A 25,729-nucleotide genomic window follows, 5' to 3' on the forward strand; every position below is an offset into this window, starting at 1 on the left:
TTTTTGAAAAAAAAACTGGGGTTAAGGTGATTGGTCTTAGTCCAGTAAAATCATTCATGCCTCCCTTTTTTTGGATTGGAATAATATAGCCCAGCTTCCAGCACAACAGGTAACATCTGGAAATACTAATATCATTAAAAATACTAGCAAGGGGTGTTGATAGTTTATCGGAGAAAGCTTTTATTTGACCGTTCGGGATATCCATGGGGCAAAAACTAGTTTTTTTCAGTTTCTGTATTTTTTCTATTATTTGTTTCGCTGAAATTTCAGGGATTTATCTTTTAGAGTTTCAGGGATTAGCTGGTTTTCCGAGAGAGGGGGGAACGTTTGCACAATGCTATCTAGATGTTTATTAAGCTCATTGGCTGTCTGTTCTGGCGGTTCATCCAGAAGAAAATCAAGGTTCTCGCACGACCGACCCACTATTTCTTTCACTTTCTTAAACCATTGTTGAGGTTTGCTCTATTTTAAGTAATTTAATTTATTATTACTATAACGAGAAGCAGCACGACGTATTTCTTTCTTTATTTGTTTACGGAGGGTTAGGGCTTCCTCTTTCCTTCCAATGCGAAAAAGTTTTAGTTTCAAATGGATTAGTCCTTTTATTTTTTCATTAATGTAAGGTTCATCTGGGAAACATACCTTCTTGGTAACCTCTGGGAAACAATTTTGGTAATTTCTCATTAATTTTGTTTGAAACAAACTAACCTTTGAATTAAGATATCATCCCAACTCTCAGACGTAATCCAAGATCTAAAATCAAACAGACCTTGACTTGTTATTGGCCGGTGCGAAAATTCAGAAACTGAGTAATTTGTTTTAAAACTAGCAGTGGTTTCAAATGTAGCATGAAATGATAGCTACCACCAAGGGGGGGAAGGGTAGTCGGAATATTGTAGAAGGTTTTAAGGTTGGTGCAAATAACATCCAAGCTGGTTTCACCCCTTGTAGAAGGGAAATCAACAATTTGCTTAAGTTTCTGATCTTTGTACAGATAGTTAAAACTTGGTTCGTTTGTTTCTCCTGCTACAAAGTTGCCGGCATTTAGATACTTTGTCGTCACAAAGTCAAGACTTGCTTGTAGCCTCTCATGAAAATTATGACGAGAACAAGCATTCTGTCGGGGTGAATAATAAAAAGGGTAAATTTTTTAATTAGTGTAAGGCCGCGGTAGGCATTTGGGCTTTGTAGATATCCAAATGATTTCAACGCAATCACCTAGACCTGGTACATGGATAAGGGTTGGAGATTGGCAATCCTTTGGGAAAATCATTGCTCCTCCTCCTTTTTTCCCCAATGGGTGGTTAACCGGTTAGCGTAGCTTTATAAACTCCTGAAAATCAGTCGTTTTAACGAGATTAATTAAAAAAAACTTTCCGAAAAAAAGTTTTTTAAAGAAAAGAAAAGGCCATTTTAAACTTAAGCTCAGCAGATACAAAAATTTGTTAAAATTCAAACTCAAAACGACCAGAAATTACTATTAAAGAATAAATGAAACCCAAAACGAACATAAATTAAATAAACAATCATAGCAAGAAACATACAACAAGTTATAATATAAATGAATAAATAGATCTTAAAGTGATTAATCCTTGGATTGAATATGAAAATCAAGCTTAAAACGAAACAAATATTTTGCTATTGAAGTATAAATGAAACTTAAAACGAACAGAAATTAAATAAACAATCAATGAAAACAAACACACAATAGATATTAATGTAAATGAATGAATAAATCTTAAAACGAGTGAAACTTAAGTTGAATATGCAAACCAATCTTGAAACGAACAAAAATCACCACATACATGAGTTTGGGTATCGCCTCCTTCTGTAACTGTAAAAGTCTAAAACCAACTGCGACATTGGCGCTTTACTGAAAACTATTCGTGTCTTGAACAGTCTTGGAGAGTATAAACAAAATCAAATTGAATATTTGATATATAATGATATTAATTGCTGAAAGATCCATCAGTTCAAGAATTAATTTCACTGTAATTTTATATTTATTTTCAATGCTGTAAGAACTGGAAAAGAAAATATTTGTCATATAATTCGTTTTCAGTGAAGCGCCAATAATGCAGTAGGCTTTTGTTTTTTAAAGTGAAGGAAGGGGGCAGTATTCAAAATCTTGTTTGTAGTGAAACTATATTCGTCTTGAACAACTTTAGAAAGAACTAATAGATTAAACTGAATATTTGATGTAAAATGATATTAATTGCAGAAAGTTCATCAGTTCAAACTTTTACTATAGTTCTAATGTTTATTTTCAATATTAAGTACAAAAGATAATATTTGTAATAAAATTGGTTTTCAGTAAAGCGCCAATAACGCAGCAGGTTTTAGACTTTTACAGTGAGTGAAGGAGGCGATACCCAAACTCTTGTATGTAGTGATTTTTGTTCATTTCAAGATTGATTTGCATATTTAACTAAAGTTTCATTCGTTTTAATATTTATTCATTCATTTACATTAATATCTATTGTATGTTTGTTTGCATTGATTGTTTATTGAATTTCTGTTCGTTTTAAGTTTCATTTATACTTCAGTGGCAAAATATTTTTTTTCGTTTTAAGCTTGATTTTCATATTCAATCGAAGCATTACTCGCTTTAAGATCTATTTATTCATTTATATTATTACTTATTATATGTTTTTTCCTATGATTGTTTATTTAATTTCTGTTCGTTTTGGGTTTCATTTATTCTTTAATAGTAATTTCTGGTCGTTTTGAGTTTGAATTTTAACAGGTATTTGTATCTGCTGAGCTTAAGTTTAAAATGGCGTTTACTTTTCTTTGAAAAACTTTTTTTTCGGAAAGTTTTTTTAATTAATAATAATAAAATATTGAAACCGTATGGCCTTTACTATAGGCAACGCTATAGCGTTGCCTTTGTTGTGATGGGGCTTATTTACAATCAACGAAGCGGCTTTGGAGAATAAATCGATGCTATATTGACCGAGTATTAACCCTAACCAATTGTTCAAATCTAATTGTTAAATTCTACTTAGGTAATAATATTTTCTGATACAAAATACAACTCTTGATATTCTTTTTGGTCATTTTTTTTATGTTTTCAGATTCTATTTCTAGTGAAGATGATTCAGACACGGAAGAGCCATATAGTGGAAGATTTGTGAGATATCATTTTACTCCGAGGTTCTTAATGCTGCGACAGATCGGGGCAACGTAAGTTTTTACTAGAATACAATAGTTGGTCTATTGCGTTTTTTTCTCTTCTTCTTTTTCAAGGCTACTTATTTTATCTGAATTACAGTAACTCTAGGTTATTCCCTGGTGGATTTTTTAGTTGTCGGGTTATCTGCGGTCGTCCGGTAAATCTTAAATTAGATTAAGATTTACAAATTATGTAGATGCACAATAACAATACTGCATAGCATGCTCCTGATTTGTAAAAGCGTGATTTATCAGTCACGATAGAGCGATTTTAAAAAAAATACTACCACTACTACTAACAACTCACCGCAGCACCAAGCCGCCTGAGGCCAACACAGCTACGCACGCTCCTCCTTCATCCCAATCTATTCAAAGCCTCCCTCTTTACACCCTCCCATGAAATTCCCATTTTCTTTAAATCTTTCTTTATGACGTCCTCCTACCCCAGACTAGGACTACCTGCTTTCCGTTTAGCCATAGACGGTTGGTCGAAAAGAAAAATCTTCGGCAATCTGTCAACCTTCATCCGCACAACGTGCCCTAACTATTTCAACCTTTCTTTCATTATAGCCCTAGAGAACGGTACTGAACCACATTTTTCGTACAGTCTATTGTTCGAAATACGGTCAGTCATCGGGGTACCCAGAACAATCCTTAAGCAATTTCTCTGGAATACATCTAGCAAATCTTCATCCGCTTTTGGAAGCGCCCATGCTTCAGAGCCATATTGGACTACTCTCACCACTGTAGCTTCTAATATGGTTTGCAGACTAATCTTCCTATTCTTCCGAACTTTTTGTAATTGTGATAAAACACCCCGAGCCTTGAATATTCTACTTTAAATATTTTCGCTGTGCCCACAGCCTTTACTAATAATGCTACCATGGTAATGGAAGTTACCCATTTGATCATGCTTTTCACTTCCCATCATCACCTTTTCATATTTAATTTTCAAACCTATTCTAGCACCCTGAACTCGCAAAACCTCTAAAAGCTCATTCATTTTGCTCACGCTTTCCTCTAAGATGCTTAAATCATCAGCATAATCTAAGTCCAGGAGACTTTTTCCTCCCCATTTGATTCCGTGGTTTCCCATTGCCTCTCCTGTGCTCCTTAATACAAAATCCATCAAAATAATCATTATAAAGGGAGATAGAACCACAGCCCAACTTAACTCCTGATTTAATACAAAACCAGCTGCTAACCTCATTTGCTACCTTAACTGCAGCAGTACTATTATTGTATCATAGGACTACTAATTTAATCTATTCGTCTGGTATACCATACAAGGATAAGACCTTCGCTATAGCTCTTCTACCAACAGAATTGAAGGCTTACTCATAATCTATAAAACTAAGGACCAAAGGTGTTTGACAACTCAGGCACTTCTCAATTATTAACCTAAGAGCGAAAATTTGGTCGACGCATCCGCTACCTTTTCTAAAACCGCACTGTTCTTCTCTTAAAGCTTTGTCTACGGCATCTCTCTGTCTAAAAAGTATCATATTAGTGAGTAATTTGCTACCTACAGAGAACAGACTAATGCCTCGATAATTACCACACTCAATTTTATCACCTTTCTTATAAAGTGGCTTAATTAAGGTTCTCCTAAAATCATTTGGTACTTCCCTTTTTGCAAAAATCATATTCATAATCTTCAGTAACTTGTTTCTAACGTCAGAACCACCATATTTAAGAAACTCATTTACTACCCTATCAGCACCTGGAGCTTTATTATTTTTTAATCCTTTTAGTACTGTCGTTAATTCTTCCTCGCAAAACAAATCTTACCTCACATTCAATGTATCACAAACTTTTTCATTTTCTCTATATCTTTACCTGCAACTCTATCTCGGTTCAGCAAATGATCAAAATATTCTGTCCAACTCCTGTAACGTCTTTTCCTATTGGCAATTGAGGCCTAGTTCCTGTCTTTGACTAAGCCAAGCCTTGATTGAGCCCTCCTTTTCCAATTATGAATACATCAGTACAATATATTACTATAATACCTTCTGGCTGTATCTTGCAAATCCTCGGCAGTTTTATTCATTGCCTCCACTTCACACCACCTTAGTTCATACATTAATGCTTTCTCCACTTTCCTTACATTCCTTTTGTTTTCATATGATCTATCACTCAAATTATTCTTGTACAAGTCCTTTCTCCTTTCTATTAAAAATAAATTTTCTTCACTATTATTCTTAGCTGCAGTCCTAGCTTTCTTCCCTACGACACCTTCAGCAACTTCACAAATTATTTTTCTAAAATTATTCCAACCATCTTCCACGTTATCAAATTTTAAACTCTAAGTTTAGTTTAGTTAAGTTTAGTATACAACTTTTTCTGCAAAGTTTCTCTCAAGTTTTCATCCTTGAGTCTACCAACATCATAGCCTCCTGGGAGGTAATTACCCTTCCGAAATTTGAGCTTTAAATTAACCCTTGACACTACTAGATGGTGATCTTTACTTTTAACATCAATAACAGCACTCCAATATACCCTAGTACCTTGTATTGATCCTGCCAGTCTTTGGTTTACTATAACATAATCAATAAGGTTTGCCGTCTTACCATCATGTGAATACCATGTTAATTTATGAGCCATTCTATGACCAAACACCGTGTTGGTTATAACTAGAGTGTTAGACCTACAAAATTGCAAAAGTCTGTATCCATTACTGTTTTCTTTTCTTACACCAAATTTACCACGGCCAGGATACCATCTATCTCTGTATTTACCGAGCTGGGTGTGAATATCTCCTAGTAAAAACATCATATTTCTGCCTGGGACCCTGTCTGTTTGCTCCTGTAACTTTAAGTAAATTCATCTGAGTCGCTAGTATCTCCGTCAGTCGGTTCTACTGGGGAATATACTACTATAACTGATACCTTGAACTTTTTAGTCATAAAATAAGCAATTAGTATTCTATTATTAATACCTTCCCAGCCTAAACAAGACTTAGCATCTTCCTTATTCATCATGAGCCCTACTCCGTGTCTATGTACCCCATCCTTACTGCCTGAGTAAATAAATTCTATAGCGCCTAATTTCAGGCTTCCTACCCCTGGGATATGAGTTTCTGAAACTCCTAATAAGTCCAGTTCGAATCGTCTGAATCCGTCAGTCAAAATGTCGATATGATGGTAATTTATTAACGTTGTAACATTCCAAGTTCCAATTATCATGTTTTTTAAATCTTTAAAATTATTTTGGCCACAGGAAAAGCAATTATCCCGGATAACATAGCAAGAAGGGGATCACATATCTTCTCCAGTCTACACCAAAGTGTTTAAGCCGGCTTAGAACCGGACAGCAAGAAGTCCCTGGGACCTCCATGAATGGAGGCTTTGTGAAATCCTGGGCCCATCTTGGTCACAACATGGTTTTCAGCACTTGGTGATGCTCTTCTATCAACAAGAGTCGAAATCCTGCAAAGACAATCTCAAGCCTATTACCTCCGACCCATTATATATTCAGGCCTACAAATATTATGCTACTACGGGGAGGCAGCCCATGGTAGATAAATTAGCTAGGAAGGGATTTTTCAGCCCGAAGGCGCCCTTCAAAACATACAAAGCCCAGAAGAATTATCCATTGAACAGAATCCTGTGCGAATGCTGTGTCGTTTACTAGGCTATAATTTCCTCAAGGGGCGCCACTCCTCAAGTGGGATTAGAATTAACCGCAAGGTCTCCAGTATTTCAGGTACCCCAAAAGGGTCGAGGCAGCCCTTCACAGAGGCCGTTGTCCAAATATCTGGATCTTACGCGCTGTCGCAGTTGTCCTCCTATAGAGGATCCTCTCACGATGGTGTTCTGCATCACCATGCAATTTAACCCATTACTGGGAGAAGGTTTTTAACTCATGGGACTTGTGGATACACCTACTGAGTATACTATCGAGGGACCTTCCTCCTCCTCCAGGGACCTTTTTCCTCCTCCCCCTTCACTTATGACCCCAAGTGAGGGTACCCTAGTTTGTCTTACGGACCCCCAGGAACAGGGTCCCCCCTTGGTCAATGCCTCCTATGTAGTTACCGTAAATATTTCTAGGGCGTTTCCCTATCGCCACCTGGGGACACGCTGAGTGTCCTGGGGGAGGCCAGCTAATTAGGCCTACCTGAAAATCATCTAACATTGCGAAGGATAACGGATGCAAGTTGAGCTTATGCATCCTTGCTTCTTAAAACTAAAAGCTAAGTAGGCCTATCTTGCTATAGATAACAGATCCAAGTTGAGCTTATGCATCCTTACTTCTTAAAACTAAAATCTTAGTAGAATACCTGAAAATCATTTAACCTTGCTAAGCATAACAGATGCAAGTTGACCTTATGCATCCTTGCTTATTAAAACTAAAAGCTAAGTAGGCCTAACTGAAAATCATTGAACCTTGCTAAGCATAAAAGATGCAGGTTCAGCTTATACATCCTTACTTCTTAAAACTAAAATCTTAGTAGACATACCTGAAAAGCATTTAAATTTGCAAAGCATAACAGATTCAGGTTGACCTTATGCATCCTTGCTTCTTAATACTGAAAGCTAAGTAGACCTACCTGAAAAGCATCTAACTTTGCATAGGATAACAGATGCAAGTTGAACTTATGCATTCTTGCTTCTTAATACTAAAAGCTAAGTAGACCTACCTGAAAATCATCTAACCTTGCTAAGCATAACAGATGTAGGTTGAGCTTATGCATCCTTGCTTCTTAAAACTAAAAGCTAAGTAATCCTAGCAATTTTTTTAGACTGTTTAAAGTCTACAAAATAAATATATAGCCTAAATATGTGAAAACACATAAAAATGTTATATTTTTAAATATTAAAGTTTAAAAAATGTTTTTCATTTTAGTGCTTTCACTTTTATCAAAGCCGGTCTTTAAAGTAATTAGATCAAATTTTAAACTATTATTTTGACAGCATGGTTTTACTACTGGTGCTACAACAAAAAGTACTGCTACTACTACTATTACGACTACTGTTACTACTGCTGCTACTACTACTACTGTTGCTACTACTACGACTACTACTAATACGACTTCAACTACTATTACTAATGAAGCTAAGGGTATTAAGGTAAAACTTTAAGCGAATGTTGAGTGGGGTGTTTAACTAAATCGAAACCCACTATGTCAATACAGATTATCAAAAGGGCGTGACATCTCAAGAATGGCTTAGAACATTAAGATGAAACTTTTAGCACATGTTGAGGGGGATGTTAAATCAATCAAAGAGTACTATATGCATACTACTTCTGCTGCTACTACCAATAATACTATCAAGACTAAGGATGGTAATGAGAAAATTTCAGGAAAGGTTGAGGAGGATGTTGAATTAAATTGAAACACGCTATGTATATGCAGGCTGTCAAGAGGACGTACGATAAATATATCAGAAACGGTTTAGAAAATTATGTTGAAACTTTCAGGAGAGGGTGTTGAACTAATAAAATGTACTACGTGCCTACTAATACTATTACTGCTAGCAGTAGTACTGCTGTTACTATTAATGCTACTATAGTAAGGCTAATATTATTAAAGTGAAACAGTGAGGAACTTATGACGGGGATTTTGGACTAAATAAAACACACTAGGTGCATGCAGGTTGTCAAAAGGGTGTATCAGCAGTATCTCAGAAACGGCTGAAAGTGTTCTGTCGAAACTACCAGGACATGAGGAGGGGATACTGAACTAGACCAAAAAGGCACAATGACCAAAGGCATTATTACTGCTACTACTTCTACAGCTCTCAATGCCGCTACTATTACTTCTGCCATTACGAATACTAATATTGCTAATGCGAAGGGCATTAGGTAAAATTTCCAAAGAAAGGTGAGGGTGGTTTTAAACTAAATCAAAGCACACTATGTGCATGCAGGTAGTCGAAATGGCAGATCAGCAATTAGGTCTTTCAGGATGACAACCCCACCCTGCCCCAACCCTCAGGGCAAGGGTTGTAAATTATGCCCTGGCGGCATATAAGGTTTTTTTTATAGAAAATGCTGTCGTAGAAACTTCAAAAAGGGCTTATTCGATCAGAAATTGAAAGGGTTGGTGCCCTTTTTAATAGTCACAAGTGATTGGAGGGCAACTAACCCCCCTCTCACGACCACCATTTCCCCGAACAAAATCAATCAAAATTTTGAGATAGCCATTTTGTTCAACGTAGTTAGAAGGTCCGGAAATTATGTCTTTGAGGATGACAAACCCCCCAGGGCAATGCAAGAAAAAAAAAGAGAGTGAATAGTAATAATGTAATAATAATAATAATATAATGTAGGTAAGACGTAGTTAGACTAATTTTGGGTGCTTTTTTACTATTATAGGATATTTGTGGTTGCCACGCCTCCCAACTCTGAGGATAATTGAGACTTTACTGTATTAGAAGTTGATTTTTTTCGAACTGTTTATCGCAACTAATTTTCCTTGAAAAAGAATTCTTTTAAGAATAGTTAAGATCCCAATGAAATCCTCAGACGAGCGAAAATTGGTTTTGGTTTTTTGTTTTGTGCCAAAGTTATATAATATCAACTGTATTTTAAAAGTAACAGCCATGATAAGGTTTCAGGGAATAGAGAATAAAATTGGTCTTAGGCAGAAACAGTGAATTTTAAGTCCGTCTTAATGGAACGTGAAAAGATTTTATTTTTAAGGCAAAAATTCCTCTTGGGATATGTCAGTTTAAATTTTTAAGGGGTGACAACTACAGCGCTTAATCGATTTGGAAGAAACAAAACCGATTTATTTCTCTCACAATATTTTCGTAAGTAAAGCCAATCCAAGTATCACTCTTGCAACGCTTCACTTTGATGAAGCATTATTATAGTTTGAAAAGTCACTGCAATGGTTGAATGCGACCCCAGTTAAAAAGCGACAAAATTACTCGTTCAGTTTGTAGCAACAAAACCAATGATTGTACTGGTCATAAGTAATTTATATTTCGTCAACTTTTCACCGAGAGCTACTTAAACAGACCTAGCTTGGAACGGTCTGTGGAGAACAGAGAAGGTCGTTTAACTCAACTTTTTTCAGTATTGATATTTTAGTGACAAAGCTTGGCTATATGAGTTCACAAGGAAATTTTCTTTAGATTGAGAATGAAAACAGCATAAACAGTTTGGTCATTTAGTACTAAAAAAGAAGGAATTCAGCTTGATTAGCCTTCAATTAAATTTTACTAAGGCAAACTTTGGTAACCCAAAACAGCAAAACTGTCTCAGCCGTCTAACAAACCTACAAAAAAACACAATTTTAGTAACTCCCGTACTGAAGGAAATGCTCCATATTTAAGCTCTATTGTTCGATTCAAAAAAAAACGAAAAAAACGTTCTGAACTTCTCAGTTATAGGATTGCTGCATTACAACTAAAATCAGTAAATGTTCTTTCATTTTTTTATTTTGTCTTAGCTGATCGAAGGTAATTGTACATTTCAGGCATAGGTTACTAATATTAAGATTAAAAAAAAAATAACTCTTAGCTAATCAGGTATATAATGGAATTCGTATATATTTATTAATTTAAAATATATGAAATGTCTAAATGAGGAGTAAATACGATGATAAAAATGTAATTTTTAAACCAAGGTGGAATGACTCTGGACACCCTGACACATCAAATAGATAAGCGCATGAGTCTGTGTGGCATGAATCAGTCTAATAACAAGAAAATATAAGATAATATCATAAGTGGGAAGATAACGAGCTGTTTTAAGAACAAATCTTTACAATGGATTAAAAGGCTTTAGAATTGTGTCTGGGGTAGGGGTGGGAGCATCCGAAAAATCGCCCTTTGTACTTTAAGACTTAAGTATTGTCTACCGAAGGAAAATGTCTATATTTTCAAGAAAGAAATGATAAACCTGTGTAAAATTGAAATAGCTCCCTCTCCCGTTATTACTCCAAAATTTATTCACTCTTGTGTCGCCTAAGTATCGTGTACAGGCAAATAGTCTTCTACCTCGCCCGTTTAAGTGTTCTGCTTTCACGTAGAGGCCGACCACTCTTTAGTCATTTTTCTCCCAAATATTCTAGTAGTTTTTTATTTTCTTCCTCACCCCCTCCCCTCTTTATGTGGAGTATATAGTAAATCCTCCAAGAACGACATACCCGTACCGTCAGATATCTCAAATACCACTTTTTCATTATTACTTATTGCTTGATTATAACACTACCTTTTTATTAAACTATTTGTTGCTGTTTTAGTTATTATAATCATTTAAGGGTTGATTTTCAAGTCGGAAGTAAACCAATTCAGAAGTTCCGAATGATTGAGCGGCATTTTTTTAAAGACCGACACCTGAAGACGTTCGATTTTGATTTTGGATACTGTATGCCCAATAGCAAAAATTCGTGTGAACACATATATGAATTTCCCAGTCTCTCTCCTGATTTAAGTAAGTGTAAAAACTTTTCTCTCTTTTTCACCAAGTTAATTAAAGTATGAAATAATATTCTATGACAGAAGGCCTTCGAGGCCACCTTCTGAGTGAGTATTATGATCAAACAGTATGGTGGTTTTTCTTTGATGATAAGTACAATACAGACTAATTTCCTATTTGAAAGTTTCGAGTGCCCCCAGTTGAACGCTCTTAGCAAAGGACGACGAGACTCCTATTTATTCTTTTATTTTTCTCTTCTCACTTCGTGTAGAAGGGGTGGTCGTAGAAACTTAAGAGAGGGCTTCCAACAGAATCTCCCTGTTTCCAACACGGGGATTCAGTTGTAATTGGAAGTCCTGGTCCACCTTTTAAGAGTCATAATGATTGAATTAACTGCATGAAATGGCTTTCTAGGTCTCCAGCTAGGTTTGAAAACATGGGAGGATTTCTGCCTCCTCCTCCCCCGGTGAGAGAGAGAGAGAGACTAAAACAGCATATGAAAATTAGTTTAAAATGCTTTGTGTTCAATAGAGAGGAAGGGCTTGTACAAGAATTACAATATTTTTTGAATGATAGATCAACTGAAAATAAGAGGAATGTAAAGATAGCAGAGAAAGCATTAAAATATGAAGTGGAGGCCATCAATAAAATTGGATCATCAATAACATCTGGAAGATGCACCCAGACGGCATAATAGTAAAATATTGTACTGGCTTGTTAATAAATTGAGAGGGAGTAGTCAATCTGGACTTGTCCCAGTTTAAGATAGTAACGGGCCACAATTATTGATAACGAAAATATTAAGGAAAGATGGGCAGAACATTATTTTCTAAACCGTGATAGAGTTACAGGAAGGAATTTAGAAAACATTGAAAAAGTTTGTCACACTTTGGATGTAAAGGAAGATTTATTTTGTGAGGAAGAATTAGTGACAGTACTAAAAGGATGAAAAAGTAATAAGGCCGAGGTGCTGATAGTGTGGTAAATTTATTTTCAAATGTGGTGATTATGAGGCTAGAGATAAGTTACTAAAGATTATGAATATTATTTTTGAAAAGGGGGAAGTACCTTGTGATTGAAAAAAAAAACTAATTAAACCCCTTCATTAGAAAGGGGATAAGAGTGAGTGTGGTAATTACAGAGGCATTAGCCTGGGTTCTGTAGGAAGGAAATTACTCAGTATGATGAGACTTTTTAGACTTAAAGAGGCGGTAGATAAAGTTTTAAGAGAAGAGTAGTGTGGTTTTAAGAAGGATAGGGGATGCATCGACCAAATTATTACTCTTAGATTAATAATTGAGAAGTGCCTGAGCCATAAACACCTTTAATTCTCAGTTTTATAGATTATGAGCAAGCGTTTGATTTAGCTCATAGAGGAACTTTAGTAAAGGTCCTGCCTTGTATGGTGTACCAGATAAATACATTAAAGTGATCAGTGCTATGTACAAGAATAAAATTGTAGCGGTTGGTTAGGAAATGAGGTTAGTAGCTGGTTTCAAATTAAATAAGGAGTTGAGAAGGGTTGGGCTCTATCGCCATTTATAGGGGTCATTTTGATGAACTGTGTCCTAAGGAGTACTGCGAAGGCACGGAATCAAATGGGGAGCAATATGAATGAACTTTAAAAGATTTTGCGAGTTCAGGGTGCAAGGGTAGGCGTGCAGATCAGTGCCGCTAAGACTAGGAATAAGCCAAGGTGAAAAGGTAGTGTTGGGTAACGAGAAGATCGATCAAGTGGACAGCTCCACATACCTTGGTAGTGTTGCTAGTATTAATCTAAAAATAAAAATTTCCCACAAAATAAGTTTTTCAATGAAAAGTAAGGAGCTAGATTAAACCAAAGATGAGCCTAAATAAGGTCAAATAATTTTCCAAGCATAAAACTACCACAAATTATCATCAATAAATAAATGAAACCCAAAACGAACAGAAATTACAAGAAATAACCGAGTCAAACTCAAAACGATTAAAAACTAAGATGAGTAGGGCTGACGCCCCCCTGTTGAGGCTGAGATAGGTGCCCATCAAGGTGCTATTTTATGCCCTTCACTTTTCAACTGTGGAATTCTTGATGAGCAATCTGCTAATCCCTCGTCCTTCATTCTTATTGATCTGAACTGTTCGTTATTTTGTTACGCAAAACACATTCTGTATTTGGGTCACAATATCCAGCCCATTAGTGAGGTTTTTGCATAGCCACCATCCAAATGTGCATAGTTTTGACTGGAATTTAATGCAAAATGTGTATTCTTCAACTAGAAGCAAGCTCCACCAGAATAGATTTCTTTTGGGCTCGGACGGATCAGGCCAGTTGATCATTTAACTTACCTTCTACTCGGACCTTCAAAAGAGCATACACGGTAACTCTTATTAGCTTCCATCGAACGTGGGTTTAGTCTTTCTTGTGTATCCTTTGTCGTGAATAAGTAACGTTACAACTGCCGTCTTCTTTCGGACTTTTTAACTCCGTTGCATTACCAAATTATTTATTTGTAGCATTGTTTTGGAAAATTCATATGGGCTTAAGGTTCTTGGCCTCGAGTCGCTTTTTAACTGCCGTCAGATACTTATTTGCCAGTTCGGCCATTTCCTGCTCCGTAGCAGCAAACACAGGATGATCCTGCCCCCGCTAGCCCCCCTTACGTCCCGTACCCGGAGACAATACAAGCTCAACCCAGTGACATGCCGTAGGACTCGTTACCGGCATTCCTTTGTCCTTTTTTTTACAGACATGGGCAACAAATCCTAAGAAAAGTAATATGGTTTTATTCATTTTTTGTTGCATTTGTTATTTAATTTTGTCGTATTTGTAAAAACCCTCGGTATTAGTGCTTTTAGCGCTAAAAAGAGTAAGTTTAATAAAATATGTCTATGTCTATGTCTATATATTTAAAACTTCGATCAGTCTTCTCCCACTTTGGGAAATATCTTCTTCTTCGTTCCCGTTCTTAGACCCACAGTTCCTATCTCGTGCGAAATTTAAGTATTTCCGAACCCATTGTTTCCATAGAAAAGCAACCTGCTGTATATAATACTCTTTTAATAACCATATCCATCCTTGGACTTTGGTGACTACCCAGTAATTTACCTAGATCTGTGATGGGTTATAAGTGTTTGTATTTATTCCTGAATTTCGACCTCTGTAAAGACCCCGAATTTTTTTGAAATGTTGGCTATATTTTCAATTGTTTACTTTGTGCTTAATGGCTTCTCTTTTCTTTCTTTTATGCTCTTTCTTTTCCATGTATTTATATGACGGGTTTCCAAATAAATAATAATGATATTCCTTTATAGTTATAAGAGAAAACGTTCAATTTGCAAGAAGTGGCTTTTAATATAGTTGTCATTTTTCATCAACTCTTAGTAGCCTTTGGTCTGCACATCCTCAATGTTTCTAGCTATGTCACAGTTCAGATTAATTCTTTCATCTTTCAGTTGACGAAATGATTAAGCATCCATATGAAACGAGATCTGACAGTTTCTACTTCGCTGACGATAAACTAATAATGCACAATAAAGCTGATTACGCTTTTGATGCTGGCATATCAGACAACACCTTGCCCTAGAGACCTGTGTAATCTTTTATTTTTTGAATTTATCTTTTCTTCTTTTTTCCCCAAACAAATGGGCAGCTATTTCTTTGTGAAAACTCATTTGGAAAAGAAAGATTGCTGTAGTAAACTTTAGTATGCGGCTGATTTGTTCTCGCTATAATACATGCGATAGTCAAAATGTTGAATTTGGAAACTAGAAACTGTTTCTAATAGATTTCAAAAGTATGTTTTCCAAAAATATAGGGTTTTTATAACCTCAAGTATATTTACTTAGGTCTTTCTTTTTTTTATTAAATTAAACTTAGTAACTTTTTTTGTCTGTGAACCTTAAATAAACACCATTCCTTTTTTGGAATTTAATATGGCAATTGTTTTAGTTCTTTAGGATTGCGTTTTTTTTTTCTCCGTTTTAATTTCATCACTGCCCATCCTTCTTTTGAGTACGATCTTAAAAAAATATAGGCTTTTTAGTACCTGTAAAAATAATTGATTTTATTGTAATTGCATAAAATCCCCCCTGCTTCAATGACCGAAAATTGTAAAGTTGTGTAATATTCGGTAATATGTAAGGTTTTTCTGGACAAATGATTTTAGTTTTCTTTTAAAAGTCTCCCCCCCCCCCCCCTATAAAAACATGCTTCCGCCTTTGCATGTAGGTTGAATTTAGGCCAAGTATAAAAAAAAATTACCTAGTATTCTAAATACAGCTAGAACCCTTGCTTTTATTAAGGTCATTTAATATATCTTGTGGCGTAAGTAACTTAAACCAAACAGTGCTTGTTTGTATTAAAAATTGAGCTAGTGTGATTTCCTTGAGTCTTTTGTTGCAAAGATTGACTTGATTCGTGTTAAAATATAGATTACTTTAGAGGAATAAATGTGAATTTTTTTTACGCTAGGTGTGCAGGTATCTATCATGGTAAATTATTTTCAAATTAATGAAAACTAAAGAAAGAACAAAGTTCTGGAGTTTCTTTGGTATGTTATAACAAGACACTTTTTTCCTTGGGCTTTCTGGTATTTGTATGATAAACCCCCTACCGCTCAAGTTGTTCATTCATTGACGCATCACAGCGCCGGTTTTTTTTTGTTAGTTTATTCCAGCTTAGCGTGAGACAAGACAAAGAGAAGGGACAGAATAGGAAAAAATATATAATTTGGGCTATATATTTGCACTTTGGGGGGGGGGGTAAAGTAGTTGGACAGTGTGAAGTGAGAAAACAATTCTTACTACATAATATGCAGAATAATTGTACCTAACACATTATGCATGCTATACTTGACCCCCCCCTAATATGCAAGTTTATAGCCCAAATTTGTTTCTAAAGTATTGTATTTTTATCGTACTTTGATATATTTCATTAGGATTGAGCGTCAGAGAAATATATTACAAAATATTAGGTAGGGGGTATATCATACAAGTACTGGCTTTCTGGTTATAGTTTGCACTACTGTTTTAGTATAGACATTATGCACTCAATGCACATATTGGCTAGTCATAAATTAAGAGTTGTACGCTTTTGACATGTTTTAATAAATAATTTTCACATTGATTTTGATTTTACTGGAACGGGTACTTTTTTTTTTTTTTTTTTTTTTTTTTTTTTTTAGTTTATGTATTATGTAAATGTTAATCCATGAATAACTTGATGTGCTAGAAATATTGGTTCTACTAGACCCCGGCGCCGGGCCGGCGGATCGACCGAACGCCGCCAACGAGAGGCCCGGTTGACCGCCGCTGAAGTGTCGATACGCTGCCAGCGCGCTGCAGACGTGCCGCCGCCGGCAGAGTCGACGGCGTGTTGTTTCTAAAGAGAACTGTCTCCGAGCGAATGTTTAGATCTTAGCGATGAATTGTTTTAGCACGGGAATCAGGTTTCTTAGTAATTTGAAATGTGTCAGCGCAGAGATGCCAAACAAAAGGAACACGCTGAAATTACGTTTAGGGCGAAGCCGTTTATTTGGGCGAAGCCGTTTTAGCTATTTTATGGAATTATTTCGGCGAAACAGTTAGAGTCATTTTAAAAGATGATTTAAAAGATGATTTTAGAAGAGAATTTAAGGGTGAAACTCTGTGGTCGTTATAATACACAAGTTGTATTTTAACAGTGTCTTGAGGTCCCCTACCCCAACCCCCCAGGGTTCCGCTCCCCCTACCCCAACCCCAAAGGGGTCCAATCCCCCTACCCCAACCCCGAAGGAAGCCCCCGGTACTCAAAGGTCCCCCAAGCTCCCAAAGGACCCCCAGACCCCCAAAGGTCCTCCCCAGACCCCCAAAGGCCCTCCCCGGGCCCCCAAAGGCCCACCGGGCTCCCAAAGGGCCCCCCGGACCCCCAAAGGCCCTCACCCGGTCCCCAAAGGTCCACCGGGCTCCCAAAGGACCAATCGGCCCTCAAGTGCCCCCCAGACCCCCAAAAGCCCTCCCAGGACCCTCAACGGCCCTACCCGGGTCCTCCACTACCCTCTTTCAGTCCCCACCCCTCAAACGGGCACTCCCACGACCCCCCCGCCCTAAAGATCCCCCCCGACCCCAAAGGCCCACACGCCCCCACAAGGCCCCTGATCTCCCATTTTTTAATACTTTTTTATTGCGTTATTATATCTTTTCAGAACAAGTTATTTTGTTATTTTCCATCCTAAACCCATTTTACAAATGAAGTACCCATCCTATTCACCCACAACTTTACTTTACTGATTTTTGAATGCTACAACACCAAGCATATATTTTTAAAGGCGTTTCAGAGCAATCTCTTTTATCAATATCCCTCCTAAGAACATTTTAAAAGTCACATCACCCATCCCATATACAAACAACTTTACTTTACAGAAAATAGCGACGAAGACCACACTGCCTTTCCATCACAAACAACAAAAGTACGAAGAACAAAAGGGAAATCTTTTTGTAAGACAGTGGAGATAATTTGAATGAATATTTCGGCCCTATGTCCAAGGGCCGTCCTCAACTTCGCTGAAGTAATGATGCTAGGATTGTTTTGAAAGAATTTCCACTTTTTTGGTTTTATTGGTCGCATGTTGTTGTGAGTCTTTTTTCTTTTATATATTTTTGTCTTGCTGAGGACGGCCCTTGGACATAGGGCCGAAATATTCATTCAAATTATCTCCACTGTCTTACAAAAAGAGAGTCCTGGTTGAACTTCGCTGAAGTAATGATGCTAGGATTGTTTTGAAAGAATTTCCACTTTTTTGGTTATATTGGTCGCATGGTGTTGTGAGTCTTTTTTCTTTTATATATTTTTGTCTTGCTGAGGACGGCCCTGGGACATAGGGCCGAAATATTCATTCAAATTATCTCCACTGTCTTACAAAAAGATTTCCCTTTTGTTCTTCGTACTTTTGTTGTTTTCTTGACATAATGCCTACTGCTCCAGACCCAATCACTTCAATACTATGAGCAATTCCCAATTAGCTCGTTCCACAAGGTCTGCCCCATACCCATTTCGCAAGTGTAAGCTCCCTCTATATTCTCAAACGAAATTAATACAAGGCTTTGTGAATGCCCAACACCAAGCAATAATTTTCAAAAGGCATTTTAGAACAAGTACTTTTCTTAGTGACCGTCCTAAACCCATTTTACAAATTGAAGTACCCATCCTTTTCACCCACAACTTAGTTATAGGTAAGAGTTTGAAGTTTTACCTTAGAGACTTAGCTTAGAGTTTTAGTTTGGTTTAGTTTTAGTTAAAAGTCTAGAGGTTTTTTTTTTAGCTTAGACTCTTATATTAGATTTTTTTTTAGAGTTGTAGTTTATTTTATTTTTATTTAATAGTTTTGATTTCTTATCTTATAGTCTTAGCTTAAAGTTTTAGTTTGGTTTAGTTTTAGTTAAAAGTTTAGAGGTTTTTTTTTTAGCTTCGAGTCTTAGCTTAGAGTTTTTGTTAGAGTTCTAGTTTAGTTTAGTTTTAGTTAAGCGTTTAGAGTTTTTAGCTTGAATTTTTAGCTTAGATTTTTATTCGGAGTTCTAATTTAGTTTAGTTACAGTTCAGAATTTATAGTTTTAGCTCAGAGTCATAATTTACAATCTTACTTAAAGTTGTAGTTTTAGTTTAGTTTTAGTTAAGAGTTTAGAGTTTTAGCTTAGAGTCTTATCTTGAAGTTTTTGTTAGAGTTCTAGTGTATTTTAGTTTTAGTTAAGAGTTTAGAATTTTACCTTAGATTCTTAGCTTAGAGTTATAGTTAGAGTTGAAGTTTATTTTAGTTACAGTTAAGAATTTAGTGTTTTAGAGTCAAAGCTTTGATTTTTACTTAAAGTTTTAGTTGAATTAGTTTTAGATAATAGTTAAAATTTTTATATTAAAGTATTATCGTATATTTTTTTTTTATAGCTATATTTTAGTTTACATTTTATTTTAAGTTACATTTCTAGTTTAGTTTAGTTTTAGTTAAGAGTTTGGTGTTTTACCTTAGAGTCTTAGCTTAGAGTTCTAGTTTAGTTTAGTTTTACTTAAGAGTTTAGATTTTTAGCATAGAGTGTCAGCTTAGAGTTTTTGTTAGCGTTCTAGTTTATTTTAGTTTTAGTTAAGAGTTTGGTAATTTTATATTAGAGTCTTAGCTTAGAGTTTATGTTAAAGTTCTAGTATAGTTTCGTTTTAGTTTAGAGTTTTAGCTTAGAGTCTTAGCTTAGAGTTTTTGTTAGAGTTGAAGTTTAGTTTTAGTTAAGAGTTTAGAGTTTTTTTTTGTTAGAGTTATAGTTTAGTTTAATTTTATTTAAGATTTTTATTTTTTACCTTTGAGTTTAAGTTGTAGTTCTTGTCTAGTATATTTTTATTTAAGAGTTTAGAGTTTAAAATATGGTCTTAGCTTAGAGTTTTAGTGATAGTTATAGTTTAGTTTATTTTCATTTAAATTTAAGTAGTTATAGATTTATATAATAGTAATATCTTAGAGTTTTAATTAAAGTTATAGTGTGGCTAAGTTTTAGTTAAGAGTTTAGAGTTTTTAGCTTAGGGTTTTTGTTGAAGTTCTAGTTTAGTTTAGTTTTAGTTAATAGTTTAGAGTTTTAGCTTAGAGTCTTAGCTTAGAGTTTTTCTTAGAGTTGAAGTTGATTTTAATTTTAGTTAAGAATTTCATTTCGTACAATTGCTTGTAAGTTAGAGCTCTAGTATAGTCTACTTTTATTCTAGAGTTTACGGTTTTGTATCTTATAGTTTTTGCTTAGAGTTTTTTTTATATTTATATTTAATTTTATTTTTTTTTAATATTTTAAAATTTAATATTATATTATTATCTTATATTTTTGTTATAGTTATAGTTTATTTTAGTTTCTATTTCTAGTTTATTTTACTTATAGTTAAGATTTTGGAGTTTTAAATTAGATAAATATCATAGATTTTTAGTTTATTTTATTTTTATTTTATAGTTTATAGTTTTTTAGCTTAGAGTCTTAGCTTAGAGTTTTTGTTAGAGTTCTAGTTTAGTTTTATTTAAGAGTTTTGTGTTTTAACATAGAGTAATATTTTATAGTTTTATTTAGAGTTCTAGTTTAGTTTAGTTTTAGTGAAGAGTTTAGATTTTTTATCTAATAGTCTTATCTTAGATTTTTTGTTAGAGTTCTAGTTTATTTTAGTTTTAGTTAAGAGTTTAGAGTTTTTAGCTTAGAGTCTTAGCTTGGAGTTTTTGTTGAAGTTTTAGTTTAGTTTAGTTTTAGTAAATAGTTTAGAGTTTAAGCTTAGAGTCTTAACTTATAGTTTTTGTTAGAGTTGAAGTTTAGTTTATTAATAGTTCGGAGTTTAGATTTGTAGCTTAGAGTGTTAGCTTAGAGTTTTTGTTAGAGGTCTAGTTTAGTTTAGATATAGTTAAGAGCTTGGAGTTTTAAATTAGAGAATTATCTTAGAGTTTTAGTTTAGTTTAGTTCTAGTTAAGAGTTTTGAGTTTTTATATTAAAGTATCAGCTGAGAGTTTTAGTTTATTTTATTTTTAGTTAAGAGTTTGATGTTTTAACTTAGAGTAATATCTTAGACATTTAGTTAGAGTTCTAGTTTAGTTTAGTTTTAGGTATGAGTTTAGAATTTTAGCTTAGAGTTTTTGTTAGAGTTCTAGTTTAGTTTAGTTTTAGTTAAGAGTTTAGAGTTTTTAGCTTAGAGTCTTAGCATAGTTTTTGTCGAAGTTCTAGTTTATCTTAGTAATAGTTAAGAGTTTAGAGTTTTTAGGTTAGAGTCTTAGTTTAGAGTTTTTTTTACAGTTGAAGTTTAGTTTAGTAATAGTTAAGAGTTTAGAGTTCTAGCTTAGAGTCTTAGCTTAGAGTTTTTTTTAAAGTTTAAGTTCAGTTTAGTAATAGTTAGGAGTTTAGAGTTTTAGCGTAGAGTCTTAGCTTAGAGTTTTAGTTTAGTCTAGTTTTAGTTAAGAGTTTAGAGATTTTTAGCATAGAGTCTTAGCTTAGAGTTTTTGTTAGAGTTCTAGTTTAGTTTAGTTATAGTTAAGATTTTATAGTTTTTAGATTAGATTCTTAGCTTTAGTTTAGTTTAGTTTTAGTTTATTTCAATTTTAGTTAAGAATTTAGAATATTACCATAGAGTCTTATATTAGGGTTTTTTAGAGTTCTAGTTTAGTTTAGTTTCAGTTCCTAGTTTATAGTTTTTAGCTTAGAGTCTTAGTTTAGGGTTTTTTGTTGTAATTCTAGTTTTGTTTAGAGTTTTAGCTTAGACTTGGAGTTTTAATTAGAGTTCTATTTTAGTTTTAGTGGAGAGTTTAGAGTTTTATCTTAGAGTATTATCTGTGAATTTTTGTTATATTTCTAATCAAGTTTTGTTTTAGTTAAGAGTTTATAGTTTTAGATTAGAGACTTAGCATATAGTTTTTATTAGAGTCCTAGCTAATTTTAGTTAAAGTTAATAGTTCTAAGTATTAAACAACATACTTATATTAGAGTTTTAGTTAATTTTATTTTTACTTAAGAGTATAGAATTTTATCTTAGAGTCTCAGCTTAGAGTTTTTGTTAGAGTTCTAATTTAGTTTTAGTTAAGAGTTAAGTGTTTTTAGCTTAGAGTCTCAGTTTAGAGTTTTTGTTGAAGTTCTAGTTTAGTTTAGTTTTAGTGTAGAGTTTTATCTTAGACTTAGAGTTTTAATTAGAGTTCTAGTTTAGTTTAGTTTTAGTTAAGAGTTTAGAGTTTTTAGCTTAGAGTCTTAGCTTAGTTTTATTTAGAGTTCTAGTTTAATTTCGTCTCAATTAAGAGTTTAGAGTTTTACCACAGAGCCTAAGCTTAGAGTTTTAGTTAGAGTTAAAGTTTAGTTTAGTTAGAGTAAAGAATTTGGACTTTTAGCTAATAGTCATAGCTCAAAGTTTTACTTAAAGTTAGAGCTCGGTTAACATTTAGTTAGGAGTTTCGGGTTTTTAGCTAGGTTTTAGCTCAAAGTTTTTTTTAGAATTCTAGTTTAGTTTAGTTTTACTTCAGAGTTTAGTGTTTTACCTTAGAATATTGGCTTAGAGTTTTTGTTAGAGTTCTAGTTTAGTTTAAATTTAGTTGATAATTTGATGTTTAACCTTTGAGTCTCAGTTAGACTTCTAGTTTAGTTTACTTTTACTGAAAGGTGAAGTTTTTCAACTTTGAGTCTTATAAGAGAGTTTTGGTGAGATTTATATTTTAGTTTACTTTTAGTTAAGAGTTTAGAATTTTAAATTATAGTACTTTAGTGGCATTTTAGTTAGAGTTCTAGTTCAGTTTAATTTTAACTAAGAGTTTTTTGTTTTAACTTAGCGTTTTAGCTGTATTTCTCATTTTGTTTATTTTTGCTTAATAGTTTAGTGTTTTAGATCAGAGTCTTAGCTTAGAGTTTTACTTAGAGTTTTAGTTTATTTTAGTTTTAGTTAAGAGTTTAGAATTTTAGCTTAGAGTCCTAGCTTAGAGTTTTTGTTAGAGTTCTAGTTTATTTTGCTTTTAGTTAAAAGTTTAGAGTTTTTGGCTTAGAGTCTTTTGGTTAGAGTTTTTGTTGAAGTTTTAGTTTAGTTTAGGTTTAGTTAATAGTTTAGATTTTTAGCTTAGAGTCGTAGCTTATAGTTTTTGTTAGAGTTCTAGTTTAGTTCATATATAATTTAGCGTCTGGAGTTTTACCTTATAGAATTAGCTTAGAGTTTTAGTTTATTTTAGTTTTAGTTAAGAGTTTATATTCTTAGCTTATAGTCTTAGATTAGTGTTATAGTTAGACTTGAAGTTTAGTTTAGTTATAGTTAAGAGTTTAGCTTAGAGTCGTAGTTTAGAGTTTTTTTTAGATTTCTAGTTTAGTTTAATCAGGAGTTTAGAATTTTATAATGTAATAATATATTATAGTGTTTTTTGAATTTTTAGTTTAGTTTAGTTTTATTTTAGATTTAATAGTTTTTCTGCTTAGATTACAATATTATAGTTTTTTGTTAGATATATAGTTTAGTTTAATTTAATTTAATAGTTTGGTATTTTAAATTATATTTAGAGATCAGAGTTTTATTTAGTTTTAGGGTTTATGTTATATTTATTTAAGAGTTTATAGTTTTATCTTAGAATAATATCATAAAGATTTTGTTAGAGTTATATTTTAGATCAGTACTAGATATTAGTTTATAGTTCTTATATAAGAGTCTTATCTTGTAGTTTTTTTTGTATATCTAGCTTAGTTTATTTTTATTTAAGATTTTATAGTTTTAGCTTAGAGTCTTAGCTTAGAGTTTTTGTTAGAGTTTTAGTTTAGTTTAGTTTTAGTTAAGAGTTTTGAGTTTTACCTTAAAGTCTTAGATTAGAGTTTTAGTTAGGGTTGAAGTTTCGTTTCGTTTAGTTATAGTTAAGAGTTTATATTTTTAGCTTGGAGTCTTAGCTTAGAGTTTTAGTTAGAGTTATTGTTTATTTTAGTTTTACTTAAGAGTTATAGCTTAGAGGTTTAGTCTAGAATCTTAGCTTAGAGATTTAGTTAGAGTTGAAGTAATACCAAAAGAAGAAATACCAAAACTATAGGTTAGATTAGGTTAGGTTAGAGATTAGGTTTCTCCACGTTTAAGTTAGGTTAGCTTATCATGAGCTCATGATAAAACTCTAAGCTATAACTCTAAGGTAAAACACCAAACTCTTAACTAAAAGTAAACTAAACTAGAACTCTAACAAAAACTCTAAGCTAGGACTCTAAGCTAAAAAACTCTAAACTCTTAACTAAAACTAAAATAAAGTAGTGCTTAAACAAAAACTATACGATATGATTATTTTATAAAACTCTAAACTCTTAGTTAAACTAAACTAGAACTCTAACAAAGACTCTAAACTACGACTCTAAGCTAAAAACTCTAAACTCTTAACTATAACTAAACTTCAACTCTAACTATAACTAACTATAACTCTAAGCTAAAACTCTTAACTAAAACTAAACTAAAACTCTAATCTAAGTCTCGAAGGTAAAACTCCAGACGCTTAACTATATCTGAACTTAACTAGAACTCTAACAAAACTCTAAGATAAGACTAGAATATAAAACTATAAACTATTAACTAAACCTAAACTAAACTAGAACTTCAACAAAAACTCTAACCAAAAGACTCTAAACCAAAAACTCTAAACTCTTAACTAAAATTAAAATAAACTAGAACTCTAACAAAAACTCTAAGCTAAGACTCTAAGCTAAAATTCTAAACTCTTAACTAGAACAAGAAGAAACTAGAACTCTAAGTAAAACTCTAAGCTAAGACTCTGAGTTAAAAAACTAAACTATAAATCAAAAATAAAAAAAATAAGAACTCCAGATAAAACTCTAAGTTAAAACTTAAAACTCTTAGCTAAAATTAAAATGAAATAGAACTCTAAATAAAATGCCACTCAAGTACTCTAAGCTAAAAGTCTAAAATCTTAAATAAAACTAAACTAAACTATAACTTTCACTTAAACGATATGATAAGAATCTAAGTCCAAAAACTAAACTCTTAACTAAAAGTAAACTAAAATAGAAGTATAACTTAAAATCGCATTATATACTCCAAATTCTTAAAAAATGTTAAAATAATATAGAAATCTGACACAAACTCTCAGCTAAGACTCTAAGGTAAAACTCTAAACTATGGAGTGATACAACGATAAACTACACCTATATCAAAAACTGTAAGCTAATACCAAGCTAAAACTCGAGACTCTTAACTAAATCTTAACCAAGCTATAACTTTAAGTAAAACTTTAAGCTATGACTATTAGCAAAAAATCCAAATTCTTTACTGTAACTAAACTAAACTTTAACTCTAACTAAAACTCTAAGCTTAGGCTATGTGGTAAAACTCTAAACTCTTAACTGCGAATAAATTAAACTAGAACTATATATAAAACCAAGCTAAGACTCTAAGATAAAAACTCTAAACTCTTAAATAAAGATAAACTAAACTTTACCTATAAATAAAACTAAGCTAAGTCTAAGATAAAACTCTAGACTAAAACTAAACTAAACTAGAACTTCAACAAAAACTCTAAACTGAGACTCTAAGCTAAAAACACTTAACTCTTAACTAAAACTAAACTAGAACTCTAACAGAAACTCTAAGCTGAGAATAAAGTCTTAAATTCCATAATAGTAAGCTGAAATAAGATTAAAATGGACTCTCCTCAAATGTTATATGTTAAAAATCAGAACTCCAAAATCTAACTAAAGTAAGCTGAAAATCAAACAAAAA

The 25,729-nt window shown here is 33.4% G+C and overlaps 1 protein-coding gene across 2 annotated transcripts in view; it reads left to right on the forward strand.

Annotated features, from left to right (window-relative positions):
* The window catches only part of unc-119 (unc-119 lipid binding chaperone), a 55,861-nt gene extending 39,882 nt beyond the window's left edge, over window positions 1-15,979 (forward strand). Inside the window, exons 4-6 of one of the 2 annotated variants that reach the window (XM_089089657.1) lie at window positions 3,078-3,186; window positions 11,390-11,562; window positions 14,983-15,979. In XM_089089657.1, the coding sequence (XP_088945783.1) occupies window positions 3,078-3,186; window positions 11,390-11,562; window positions 14,983-15,113 (413 nt within the window). In that variant the 3' untranslated portion in view covers window positions 15,114-15,979. The remainder of the gene's footprint in view (window positions 1-3,077; window positions 3,187-11,389; window positions 11,563-14,982) is intronic. The other variant, XM_089089659.1, reaches the window with a different exon arrangement.
* Window positions 15,980-25,729: the final 9,750 nt, after the last annotated feature.

This window comes from Artemia sp. Qi Xiang Cuo, chromosome 5 (genome assembly GCF_049724085.1).
Source record: "Artemia sp. Qi Xiang Cuo chromosome 5, ASM4972408v1, whole genome shotgun sequence".
In the NCBI taxonomy this organism is placed as follows: domain Eukaryota; kingdom Metazoa; phylum Arthropoda; class Branchiopoda; order Anostraca; family Artemiidae; genus Artemia; species Artemia sp. Qi Xiang Cuo.